The sequence below is a fragment of the Brachionichthys hirsutus genome, chromosome 16 (genome assembly GCF_040956055.1).
Source record: "Brachionichthys hirsutus isolate HB-005 chromosome 16, CSIRO-AGI_Bhir_v1, whole genome shotgun sequence".
Classification (NCBI taxonomy): Eukaryota; Metazoa; Chordata; class Actinopteri; order Lophiiformes; family Brachionichthyidae; genus Brachionichthys; species Brachionichthys hirsutus.
In genome coordinates, this window is record NC_090912.1 from 9,145,567 (window position 1) to 9,158,912 (window position 13,346).

Genomic DNA, 13,346 nt, shown 5'->3' on the forward strand with positions numbered 1-13,346 from the left:
ATCCAAATTACTTGGACGAGTTCAAGATCAAATCCTGCTGATAACAGACATAAAATATCCTACCTAAGGTGAAAATTAAGAGCATCATATAGGTCATAAAAGGAAACAACAAGGAGAGCAATCGAAAATGATCAGAAAGGACCTTTATGAGCTCCATATACAAGCAATAAAGAGTCACGGAGCATTAACTGACTGATTGCTTGCGTTTGCCTCCTGCCAGAGTGGCTGCGCGGTTTCAGAGGGTAAAGGTGCTGCCATCAGCTTCCTGAGGGGGTCAGCTGAAAGATCCTCAAATCCTGCCTCTGCCGCTAGTAGGAGAAAGTAAACCAGAGAAAAAGTTAAACCACTGCTGGATTATAGAATTATTTAAGAAAATACATTAAGACATTGAAAATTATTACCTAATTGGCCACTGGTTTTTTTCACAATTAACTGTGATTGGTTCTTGAATAGCATAAGTGCTTGAACCATCTTACAGTGAGCATCCACCTACATATAGAAAGTATTAACTGATTAGTAAACATAATACAGAGGATCAGGATTAGTGCAGGTATTTTGTATTTTTCAAACATCCATAGTTCCACACAAAGTTATACTTATGACAAAAGTAAGAAACAATATGAATTCGGGTGGGGAAAACAAAACAAAACATTCATTGCTGAATTACTGGTAAACCACTTAGAAATGTACTAAATGGAAATGGGGATTGCCCAATTACCTTTTCAGCTAAAACAAAAATCTCTGAAATTGACCAAAACACAAAATAACCTGATGCAACTTAAAACAAAAAATGAATAAAAAAAGAGAATAGCTATTGTACTATTAAGACATTTTAAATTGACTTGTTTTTATCTAGTAAAATGTATTGTGACGATTGTAATGGGGTTGAATAGTTACAATGTGATGGGTCATGTGAAGCGGTTTCATTTTTTTCCAAGCTCTCAGTTTGGGCTGTTGAAATCCACAAAGCCAATAAACATTTCAGAATGCAGAGGATTTAAATAATCTCCAATAACTGAAATGTGCCAACTTTGGTGCTAGCCATAGAAAAAAAAAAGAACAGTCTCTCTACCGAAGGAGAAACACCCTTTTCTCTTTCATATGGACAGCATGTAACCTGCCAGTAAATAACAGCAGTCACTTCAGCTTTGTTTGTTTATAAACGCTCTTCCATTCGAGTACAGCTTCCTCCATTTTTGCATGCTAGTTTAGCATTGTACCATGTATGAAACTACGTGCACATATAATATACCATTGCAATTAAAACTCTTGTAGAATTCAACTTTTGCAAAAAAAATAATGATATTAATGATCTGAAAAATAGAATTTCAACATACAATCAAGGCCACAGTGTGAATGATGGGTTGCTGTCTAGCGAGGAAACCCTGGTAGTCAGGTTTACTCTTTATGAGATGGTCCTGGGAGGACCGGGCCACAGACGCAGAGTCTAATGATATGCCGGTCTCCTGGCCCTGCTCCACTTTACTGCAATAAATAAAATAAACATTACCGATACAAAAATATTTTTTTTACTTACTCCTACACAGTATTACTCAGTGACCGTAGGTATTGCTTACCGTTTCAATTCTTTAGCAATACTTCTGTGTTTATTCAACAATGACTCCCAAGACCTACTTTCATCTTGAAGCCTAAAACACAATACGAGACACTGAAAAGAAGAACTTTATGCTTCAGGTCAAACCATCTGCGTTTTTGCAAGAATATCGGTGGTGAAACGGCGATAACTGTGAAAAACGACATGCCTATTGACGGCTTTCCGGAGTTTTTCCATGACTATTTTCACTGAGGGGTCACTGAAACCAGAACGGAAGCATAAACACAGTAAATGAATTTGTTGGCATTCAAATATAATATAATGTAATATAATATCGACACTACCTGGCGGCTGTACTAACAAGGGGCTGATGGTCTTCTGGTTCAACACGTATGCTGTCAGTCAGAAAACGCATGCGCTCGACTGCACCAAAAGTATATAGTGTACTTTTATATATAGTATATACACGCAACAAATTAATCAAATAATAAAACATGATTAACTACAGCACAAATTCATATCTCTGTGATAGCTACTCAGTTACCACAACGAGCTCAGTGAAATACGTACAAATGAGGCAGTCGAGTACCAACCTTGTTGATTAAAAGACTCCAGCGAGGCTTTCGGCACGGACTGCAGTGAATTTTGCAGTTTTTCTATTGCCAGCTAGAGACACATCAGATGTAATTAGACAGGCATCCTCTAGGAATTCCAGTTGTGATATATTATATTGGACTGTATGTTCCTCTCAAACCTGATGCAAGTAGACAAAGCCTATTCCAGAGGAGCGTTCGATTCCATATAAACTAGAATTATTTAAAAGCTGCATTGAATCTTACCCATTGTGCGTGAACCCCTCACAGCGGCAAATCATTTGCAGTTACTGCAATTAACGTTTCATTACGTATCATTTTAGGTTCAGCTTAATCCATCATTCTGAATAATAGTGAAAGCATTCTCGTTCTCTAGCGCAGTATATTTATGATCATATAAACGTACCCTCATCGAAGCTTTCAGCAATTTGTCCAGTCTCTCTTCCTGTGATAGGGACGCGCTTATGCTTCTGCATAAAACTAAAATAAGAAAAATATATACAAATGTGTACGCATATAACAAGAAACACTACGAGCGTTTCATTTTCACACTGACAGAATTCTCACCCTGGCTTTGGTTAGGCGGGAAGGGAAGAGAGCGCCGAGTCATGGTGGCTCTCCTCCAGGATTTCCTCCGCATCGCGGGGTTGACAGCTGGACTCGTCTGCATGCCTTGCTCGTCTGCCTCCGAGGGCTCTCCCACTGCATCTGAAGTCTGCGGGGCCGGTGAAGGTACCGGTACGCCGGCGCAGGGGCCTTTGGGAGGTGGAGCCGGAGCAGGGCTGCTGGAGGAGCATCTTCCCAATGCTTCTATAGAGGTGACCTTGATCTAGAGAAATTGAACAAAGAGCAGCTGAGACTCCGTATCATGACTAGATACAGGCTTCGCTAAGGCGTTTGTGTTTATTGCTATCGAAGAACAGCGATACGCTACCTCATTCTGGGTTTCAGCAACACGTTCAAAACTGCAAGAAAGTAATTGGACTTTTTAGATTTACAGAATGTCAGCAAGACCTGCCCAAAATACGATGATTCAAAGAAAGACGGCATTACAACAGCCATTTTACTTTAGGCTAACACGGGTGGATGCGAGTGACGATGTTTTCCTACACTTCGGTGCCACACAAACGTTGATATCGACCCTTTTGTAGTTAAAATAAAATACGTACCAGTCCTGTGAAATTTCCAAGTGTTTTTCCGCCATTTTTATTTCGAATGTTTTTTTTCCTCCGCGCGCGCCGAATAAGTCCAACCCCCTTCCACTAACGGATGCACTATGGGAAATGTAGTGTTATTGTACCCAAGCTTTTCCAAAAACAGAGCGGAGCAGTTTTCGAGTGCTGCAGACTTTTAGGCTTTGTGGCAACAGTTTTCCCAACTACTTAGTAATTATAGGTTCTGTTTTACGGAATACATTAGTGAGATCTGCCGAGGCTTGTTCCCATTTCAGCTGCAGTGCAGTCATACATTCTTCATCAACAGCAGGGCACCAATATTTACCTCCACCGAAGAGGTTATGTTTTTGATGGCGTTTGTTTGTCTGCTTGATTGTTAGGATTACAGAAAAACTGCTGGATGGATCCTGACGAAAAGAAATCTGAAGATGGTTCTTGGTCCAACTTAGATTCCATTAAATTTTGAGAGCACTACGGATACCCGTCTGGATACAAAAAAATAACAAATATCCTGATTTTCCCCATCTTCTTCTGATTGAAACCTTTTCAAATGATCATATCTTGTAAAATATGCATTCAATTCACTCACCAAAAATCACAGTCATAAAGGGATCCGATATGAACTCTCAAGCAAAATATCTTCTGGATCTGATCCAGAATGTCAGGAAAGAATATTACATTTTAACATTGAAAACACCATTTACGGATTCAAAAATCAGTTTAAAATCCTACCTGTCCTAGTCTCTCTCTTTCTCAGACAGATGGCTGCCCACTATGAGTCTTAGGTTCTGTTCAAGGTTTCTGCCTGTTAAAGGGAAGTTTGTCCTTGCCTCCTTTGCAAGAGTGCTGGCTCTTGTGGGACATGTTGGGTTCTATCTTTCCCTGCTACTCCTGTAAAGTGCCTTGAAATAACTTTGTTATGATCTGGAGCTACATAAATAAAATTTAATTAAGAATAAATTCATACCAGTTTGCCAATGTCCCCGATTAGTGAGTAAATTATTAAGAAGAAATAAAAAAATTATATTAATCCCTATACAAATTCAGCAAAAATGACCATGTATCACATTTTTCTCAAGGTGAAAAGTCTAGAAGTTGCTGAGGACGCTGGAGCCAATTTCTTAAAAATGTATATTGACACATCATGTTTATGTACATTTTTCATTAAATTAAAATTTAGATAAATACTAATCTCAGACGGCAAATGAGCACAAAGTTTACACATTTCGTCTTTTCCTGCATCAACTAAAACTTACGATAATTGAATGTTTGTATGGGCCATTGACAGGTTTCCCATGATAAGTTTTAATAAGCTAAATGCCTCTCTTTGTAGCGTTACATGATATTATCATACCTCGATCCTTCTATACTTAACTATTTATGAGAACATGATAGTTCACGACCAAATGAACATGCTTATCATTTGCGCAGACATTTCACACTTATATTTGAGAAAACCATGTGGCCGACTTCATAGTTTGTAAGTCTTTATAAGTCTGTTAGGGATGTGTTTCACTTTACACAAAATCAAGAAGAGGAGTTAAAAAAAATATATAATGAAAAAAAATCAAAAACACTTTGCAATTCTCTTGGAGAATGCCACATTTGTGTGCCTGTATGTTTTTCTCAAGCTGGCACACAGTCTCACACTTGACTCAATACTGCTATCTTCATGGCCTTGTGTAGCAGGGGGAGGGAGAGATGAAGATAGGTGGAGATGGGAATATTTAAAATCAACACTTTAAATAAAACAGATAAAGAATTGAGAAGAAAAAAAAAGATGATGAAGATGATTAACAAAAGATGGTTGAGGAGAGGCTGAGCGGCAGAAAGGAAGGAATATACCGTGTACAGAACTGCACACCATGGCCATCTCAGCTCTCTTGTTCGTGACCAAACAGCTTTAATTCCTGTACTCCAAAGTCTTCTTTCTCTTTAGAGTTTGGTTTGTAAAGGAGACTGTCACTGCTGGTATTGAGTTCATGAAGGCAGCCTCAATGTTTCTTTGCCCAGCAGGAACTGCAGGACACGGTCCACCAGCAGAGCAACAACAAAGTCCACTACCAGCACCTGGGCAATGATCATTTTGAACTGTAAAAGATTTAAGCAGGAAGCAGGTTACATCACGGTATACATCCCCCCCCCCCCATCACAAGCCAGCAGTACGTGGCAAGATGATGTCAGCTCACCTCAGTTGGAATATCTACAAGAGAAAACTGTTCATTGAATTCTGGCGACGAACCGGAAAGAAGTCCGACAATCGCTAGGCCCGACAGAGCGATGCTCCACAGTAGTGGCCGGTTCTCGCTGAGGGACTCCATGAAAGGGTGACCCTTTTTGAACACAACAAACCAGGCTGTGATTATTTTACAATACAAATAATATAGAGGCAAAAAAACATCTGAATGGCATTAAGGATGTGTACCTTGTAGTTAATGGCAAAGGTAGCCATCTGCATGGCCATGGACATTATATACACGGTGCTGTTAATTAGACTGGGTTCGAACTCTTTATATAGGTCTACAAATCGCTCCTCTCTGCAAGGAAGGAATGCAAAGTGAAATGTTATTACACTGCATTCATGTGAATAGATCATTTGTAGCAGAACTCCCGATCACGTTCCTGTTCCCTTTTCCTCCCCGTCTCACGGTGATTTACCTGGGCGGACTTCTGCTTTGTGCCTCTCTGTAAAGGAACACCAGGCTACAGAAGTGGACCGCAAACTGCAGAAGCACGGTCAGCACGGTGTACAGATTGAAGATGTTTGGTAAGGGTCGCTCTTGAGACAGTGTTTTCAGCGGCTGCGTCAGCAGAAGGGAAGAACACAATTAATTTGGTGTCGATTGGCAATCGTTAAACCGACGCTTATCTTGCTGAAACAAAGAAACGGAAACCTGACACAGCCCAAATTCTCACCTTAGATCTAGAGATGAAAAGGAAGCAGCCGGCCAAAAGCAGACCCTGCAGCGTTGCCTGGAAGTCGCTAAACTTGACCCCTTCAAGGTAGAGTACGGACTGACTGTAGGCCAGCACCAAGGCGTTGAGCGCAAGAATCTTGAACATTTGCAGCGTCGTCACCAGAGTGCAGCGGCCTTGTTTAATGACATGGCAGACTGATGGGGGGTGGGGGGGGGTGAAGAAACATGTTTCAGAGGTGAGAACAAGCTTTATGTTCAGACCTTCTACAACACTGTCAACAGTTGAAATCACACGTGTGTGTGTGACTCACTGCACTGTATCGAGGAGAGTTTGGAGGTAAACGGGGCAGCAATGGAGGCGTCACCCAGCTTCACGACTTGGATCTGATCTTCCTCGAGTTCCCGCAAGACTTGACTGATCCTCTCCTGTCACACACACACACATGGTCTTGTTGGTAACTGAGGGGAAGGTTAAGATGCTTCATTCAGCATTCTTGTGAATAATGACTGAAAAATGTGTTTGAATAGCGGGACAAAAATAAAATGGTACAAGATGTATTCTAAACTTCTAAAGTGTTCTTTTTGCGAGTAAGGAAGGAAGCTGTTCCTGAGGGTGCACACCTTCTGTGCAGCCAGCTGCTCTTCTCTTTGGGCCATCACCCTCTGCCTGGCTGCTCTGGAACTCAGTTTGCCTCCCGAGCTGACAGGCGGTAACGGTCTGGATTCTGCCGCCGCCGCTGCCTCCTTTTCCCTCCCTCTTCTCTTTTTCTCCGGCATGCGCTCGGGGGCGTTGGCTAACAGAGCAACACCTGCGGGGAAACGATCATCACTGCACACTGTTGAAGTCTTACATCGGGAGTCATGTCGTCAGCATTGATTTGTCGAGAAGCCTTACCTATGTGGGCGTGTTTGAGAGCGCCAACATCATTTGTGCCATCGCCACACATCAGAGTAACATAACCCAGACCCTTTAGACTTGTGATGACAAATTCCTGAAACAATCCAGACAACCGTCGTTCTAACTAATCATAGTCATCATACACTGCTTAGTTATTTAACTCTTTCGCTGCCAGCCATTTTCAGCTCAGCTACATGCTGAGTGCCCAAGTTTTCACTCATTTTGCCCTATTTTTCAAGCCTTACAAAATATTTTGTACTATGACTACCAAATGGAAGATCAGAGTCTCTTCTTTTATCAGGAAGAACACGTGTGTTCCTACCATTTGTCATTTGGGAGTTATTGGCTATTGAAGATAGGCAGAATTCAATGTCGGGGTTGGCAGTGAATGTTTGGGTTTAGATAGACGTCAATGGCAATGAAAGAGTTAAAGTGGCCAATAAGTTACAACTGCACAATTCTCTTTAGACTCCAGCATATATCACACACACACACACACACACACACACACACACACACACACACACACACAGGGCCTGTCGACGTGCAAATGTGAAAAGACACTGGTAGTAGGGTTTCGGGGTTCGGTGTCTTGCTCAAGGGCAGGTCAGCGGTGCCCAGGCACCTCTTTAGCTACCCGTCTGCACTTTAGCCACCCTCAGGTTCCCAAGTTAAGTGTCCCTGGACTGAGCTACTGCCCACCCATTCCATTTCCACTTGCTGACCTCTTACGCTTCAGATTGAGAAGTTCATCAGCGAGTTCAAAACACATAACATAAAAGGTGCCGAGTTCGATTCTACCTTCTGTTTTGGACTGACACGAGCAAACACTTGTATGTGAGGCAAGACGCTGCGGAGGAGCTGGGGGTCACAGCCCAATGTGGTCAGCCCTTCCCCTGTTACGCACAAGTCAAACTGGCGCACGAATGAAGACACAGAGGGAGGCGTTAGTGGTACGTGGACGCTGCCATCAATGGACTCCCACTGCCACTCACCTGCAAGACAAAATAACAGCAGGCACATAATTCAGCAGTTTGTCTTTGACCTTGTGCAAAGTAGTCACTGTCAACGGATTACACCAATTATGCTCTCATCATCATCTGACTTTATTCTTCACTGGTTTACTCGAATAAACCCTGTTATTCTGTAAAGCAGCTACTTGTCTTACCCTGACCAGGAATTGGCTGCAACACAAGTGTGTGTTCTTTCTGGATGAAGTGCAGCTCTCGAGCTACATGGCACGCTGTTAGAGGGTTGTCACCCGTAATCATCACCACCTGGAATCACAGGTAAAAATCACCATCCATGCTAAAAGCATGCCGTTTGAGAACGCATGCGCGATTGTGCGCTGTCCATTTATTTACATGATGAGACGCTTCCTGGATTTCCCTGATGACGGCCTTGCTGTCACTCTTGAGGGGACAGGACACAACCATAAACCCAGCAAATTGCAAGTCGCACTCCAGGGCGTCGCGACTCATCTCACGGACCTGCGGGACACGTAGATCCGATTCAGTGTATAACTAAATCTGTCCTCGTCAGATTAGACAACCCGGAGAGATCAGATGATTCTTAGAAAAATCAAACAACAACCTGTTGGTGGCTGAGGTGTCCCATCTCTTTGTAACCCAAGGCTAGCACTCTGGCTCCTTCCCGAGACATCTCCTTGTGGACTTCATCATAACTTGCAGGGTAATCTGCAAACTATGATAATAGCAATATAAGTACATCGTAAGAACACACGATTAGACGAGACCACATGCAGTACGTCCACCATTAAGGACATTAGCCATACGTACCATTCCTCTCAGTGTCTCTGGAGCTCCCTTGACAGTAGATACGTAGCAAAGTTCGGTGGAACCCAGTTTCTCATAGGAGGCCAGGACCGACATCCTCTTCAGAGCGCTGGCAAAGTGGAAACGCTGGTGGATTTTAAGTCCCGGGGTTTTTATACCTCGTGCAAACACCTTTTCATCTGGCGAAAGAGGTCAGTCAGTTAGTAAGTTAGACACACACAAGCTGCACACAACAGGTATGGCAAGACCTGTGAACGACACACAAGTCAAATAAATGCAAGTGGCTTTCTACACGTAAACAAAACCATACGAATTCTCTCCTGCACAACTGACCTACGAGTCAGTGGACATTTATATGTACCTTTTGTGAGGGTCCAGTCGGCAGCAGTCAGCATGGCCTTCTCCAGGGGATCTCCAACTAACTGTCCGTCATCCAGAGTGACCAACGAATGACAGGTGGCCACTACCCGATGCGTCTCAACCGGTATGTCAGACACAGGTATCACCGCCTTCCCTTCCCTGTCAAAAAGCATCAGCTAATATTCTCCACACATTGCAAAATGTATGACGACATGTACTAACCAAAACGTGCCGTGCATGTGTGTTTCTAAAGTTATGCTGCAAAGTAAAATACTATTTACGGTGAGCAGGTCTCACCTGAGGCCGGCTACTCCTCGTACCAACAGACTGTCACTTGTCAGTGTTCCTGTTTTGTCAAAACAGCAAACCTCCACCTTCCCTGCAAATGGTATCCTGAAGGGCTCTGTACAAAATACATCTATTCAGAGAGAGAGAGAGAGAGAGAGAGAGAAAATGAAGACTTTAATGAAATACCGATATAAAACTCTTGTATTCTAAAGACTCCTTCCAGATCTCTCAAAAATATATTCAATTATTCATGTAGGAAAGGCACACACGGAGACATACAAAGTTTTGCCAGGGCAATTAAAGATGTGTTAACTGCCAGGGAAAGCTCTATGGGAAGTTCTGGTGGGACCACTGAGGTGAGTATTAGCGTGCACTCCAGAAACAGCTTGTAGCGGTTCCTGCTGGCATCCTTGGTTCCTGAAGAAGTATGCAAAGCACAAAGAGAGTCTTAAGATATCAAGCACGCCCTTTCCTCCAGCCTTGGGCTAATCTATGCCCAATTAAGAGTAGAATTCTACATGAATAAATTGATTATGTGCAGCTCACCTTCTACCCACACATAAGCAGCAGCAGCGATGGCAAACACCAGGAGAAATAGGATGAAGATGAAAGTCTCCAGGTTATTTGCCGTCACTCTCTTCACACCGAAGAGAATGGTCCGTAACAGTTTGCCCTGGAGGCAATGATCAGCATATACACGAAGTGACTTAAAAGGTCCACACTGGTTCATAGTCAACGCAAAAATTAAAGTACACGAGAAGGAAAAAAATCAAAAGGACGCGTAATCATACAGACACAATACGTATCAGCAACTTCCTCACCTGAGAGGTATAGAATCCTGTTCTTAGTACATAGGCCACACAGCCATTATCTACAGCTGCACAAAAGGAAAAGGATCACTGAGCTTGCAGTTTATTTTGAAGATGGAGACAGGTGATCGATGCACAAATCCATGATTCATCCACTGCCAGCACACGTTGTTGGTAACAAACAAATGAAATAGCATTTACGTTTCAGTCCGGCACTGGTCTTTGAAGGGGGGCTGTGTTGGACAACTTTTGTCCCTCCGGAGATGATGTGGAGCCGGGAGTCAGTCTGAAGGTCCATGATTCTTTCTGGGTCCAAGTCCTCCACAGGCTCCTGTTCGCCCCGAATGATCCACATAACTTATCTCATGAACACAAGTAACCTTTGCCGTCATGTCTGTGCGGCGTCATCATGCATGCACTCGCGAACATTTACCTTCATCTGGGGCACAGACTCCCCTGTCAGCATAGCTTCATCCACAATGCAACGGCCCCTGAGCAGCAGCACATCACATGGCACCAAGTTGTCCTGGGGCGAACGTCCTGCGAAGCGGAGGACAGACGTTTTCAACACACTAACAAAGTCAAACTCATGTTTGTGACTTGAAGTCATAAAAATACTGACACTTACCAACAGATACAAGGTCACCAGGGACAAGCTCATCACTTGAAATAGGTCTCCACTTCCTGTTTCGGTATACCTAACATATAATAGATTTTTAAAACCCCCCCATTATGAATTCTGTGGTGCAAGACCGAATGTTTGTTTATACTTGTAAAGATTAATGGACTCAGTTTTTAATTTGCTCAAAACTACCTGGATCATGTAGGGCTTGTTTCCCATACGGCGGATCTCAGACATATTCCTCATTTGCTGCTGGACCAGCGAGGCCTCGAAAGCCACCAGCATGAACAGTGTGAAAACACTGTAGTACCAATACTCGTCCAGACACCACAGCCCAACACAGAACACCTGATGAATAGCAATCACTTAGCAACTCCATTTAGACAGAGACAGTCTTAGAAGGATGACGCCAGAATATACAAAGCACTTCGAAAATAATTAAGACGTGTATAACGTTTTACAACAAAAACCTGCCACATTTGCTCACACAAACATACCTGAAAAACAAAAAATGGAGCTGTGGCCCTTTCTTTGAACAACTCCAGGAAATCCGGCACCATCATCTCAGCACGATTGGTGCCGTAGCGCTTTTCAGCAGCTCGGAGTTCTGCCTCCTCCTGATAGCCACGCCATGACTGAAAGTATCCCATTGGGTGGTCAACAGGAAATGCTATCGGTTGGAAGCATTTCTTCTCTTTGTGGTCAAATACGTAGCAGATCTTTTGAAACTCAAAAGACAGAGTTCCCTCCTCGTTTTCATCCTGTTTTGGAAAAAAACAAAAAACAGTTTATTTAAATTATAAGATTTATTCTAAATAGGAAATACTTTCTTCACAAGTTTAATAGCAAGCGAGAATAGATCCATCCATCCATTCTCCTCTTTGCGGGCCATGGGTCTGTTGGAGCCTATCTCGGCTGGCTACAGGCGAGAGGTGGGGTACGTCCCAGATGAGAAGCCAGCAGCTCATCATGGGGTCACACGAAAGACACAAACACACGCACTCTCACACCTACAGAAAATTTAGCGTGACCAATTCCCCGCTTGTGTTTGGAGGAAGCCAGATAACTCGGAGAGAACCCACGTAGAATCACTGAATGGGACCCGGTATGGCTTTCACACAAACTGGAAAATGATTTGTGTCTGAAGCATGCATTGAAATGACCTGGAGCATGTTCCTATTAAAGACAACATGGAACATCCCGAGGGCGGATAACCTACCTGATCCCGTTGCAAGGCCACAAGCTCAGCAAAGCCGTTGTTGGGGGTGGGTATGACCTTTGCCAGTGTAGCTTTCTTTGGGTCTGGTTCCTGTGTGTACAAAGGGACAGGTGACAAATTCACACAGTGTGTCAAGTAAGTCGTTTAATATTACCATTAACCACGTTCCTAGGTTTTAGATTTTATTGTAAATACTGCAACTAAAAAAATATATACCTTTCTAAAAACATTTGAGGGTTCCAGCCTGTCTTTTAGTACTGCTCATAAGAAAATGCACATCAACGCTGTGCAACATGAGATTCGACAAATACGAAAGGGTGCTGTGGTTCGACACTAATAAAATAATTACAATGTAGTAAACAGAAATGTTTACTTTTGAACTGTGAGCACAAAGCTGATCATTTGGGAAATCTAGAAAATACTTCAATTTATGCCCACTACTGTACAATGTAAATAATTACAGACAGATATGTCACGTGATTAGCCATAGCTAGCTGATCATCCATGCAGAACACGGATCTATATCAGAAAATAAATATCGTTGTTGATTGAAATGTGATCGTTCCTGTGTTGCAGCGGTCACGGAGCTCATGTCCAAAAATAAAATACATTTTAATTCATGTTTACCTTGGAACAAGTGAGCCAACAGTGCGCATGCACGGACCAATAACCCGAGAGCGCTGTGAGGACGTGCGCTATCCCGATGGCGGCAAGAGCCAGGAGGCCTGCCTCCGGATAGTCGGAGGCACCATAAACTCCTAACCACATGTACAACCAGCCGGGGTACAGAACAGCCAGAAAGGGGAGGACGGTGCCGTGGAGCAGCCGGGGTCTCCGCCTGTACAGCGTCACCGAGCTCACTAGCTCGTCGCCGGCACCGCTGTCATGCTGGTTGTGGTTCAGAGATGGAGCCATTGCTATATCGCCCGGTCCTCGCTCGCCGTCCGCCGCCATACTTCCGCTCTTTCTTCGTACTGCGCTCACTCCTCTGTCCCCTCGGTCATCCGCCGCCCCCCCCGTCGTGTTGTAGCCTTTAAGATACGATTCTACACACGAAGCGTTGAAAGCTACAGTCTCGTTAATGAATCGCTCGTAGCCAGACGACTTCCGCAT

At 43.4% G+C, this 13,346-nt stretch overlaps 2 protein-coding genes across 2 annotated transcripts; both read right to left on the reverse strand.

The window, feature by feature from the left end:
* Window positions 1–59: 59 nt before the first annotated feature.
* LOC137905608 (kinetochore-associated protein DSN1 homolog) lies at window positions 60–3,352 on the reverse strand. Its single transcript, XM_068749849.1, is given in 12 exon segments — window positions 60–63; window positions 194–308; window positions 402–489; window positions 1,338–1,485; window positions 1,578–1,649; window positions 1,764–1,814; window positions 1,897–1,978; window positions 2,149–2,221; window positions 2,555–2,628; window positions 2,716–3,001; window positions 3,083–3,113; window positions 3,318–3,352. Coding segments are annotated over 12 exon segments (1,059 nt in total).
* A 1,122-nt stretch (window positions 3,353–4,474) lies between these two features.
* atp13a1 (ATPase 13A1) lies at window positions 4,475–13,346 on the reverse strand. Its single transcript, XM_068749850.1, has 25 exons — window positions 12,861–13,346; window positions 12,234–12,323; window positions 11,512–11,775; window positions 11,207–11,362; window positions 11,021–11,090; window positions 10,826–10,932; window positions 10,594–10,723; window positions 10,405–10,460; window positions 10,130–10,256; window positions 9,863–10,000; window positions 9,593–9,713; window positions 9,297–9,454; window positions 8,939–9,114; window positions 8,733–8,843; window positions 8,504–8,629; window positions 8,308–8,416; window positions 7,941–8,134; window positions 7,137–7,233; window positions 6,863–7,050; window positions 6,553–6,667; window positions 6,240–6,436; window positions 5,982–6,124; window positions 5,749–5,860; window positions 5,513–5,656; window positions 4,475–5,414 (listed from the first exon to the last, which is right to left on the reverse strand). Exons 1-25 carry the CDS (start codon window positions 13,344–13,346, stop codon window positions 5,304–5,306), a joined length of 3,726 nt encoding a protein of 1,241 aa, XP_068605951.1. The 3' UTR covers window positions 4,475–5,303.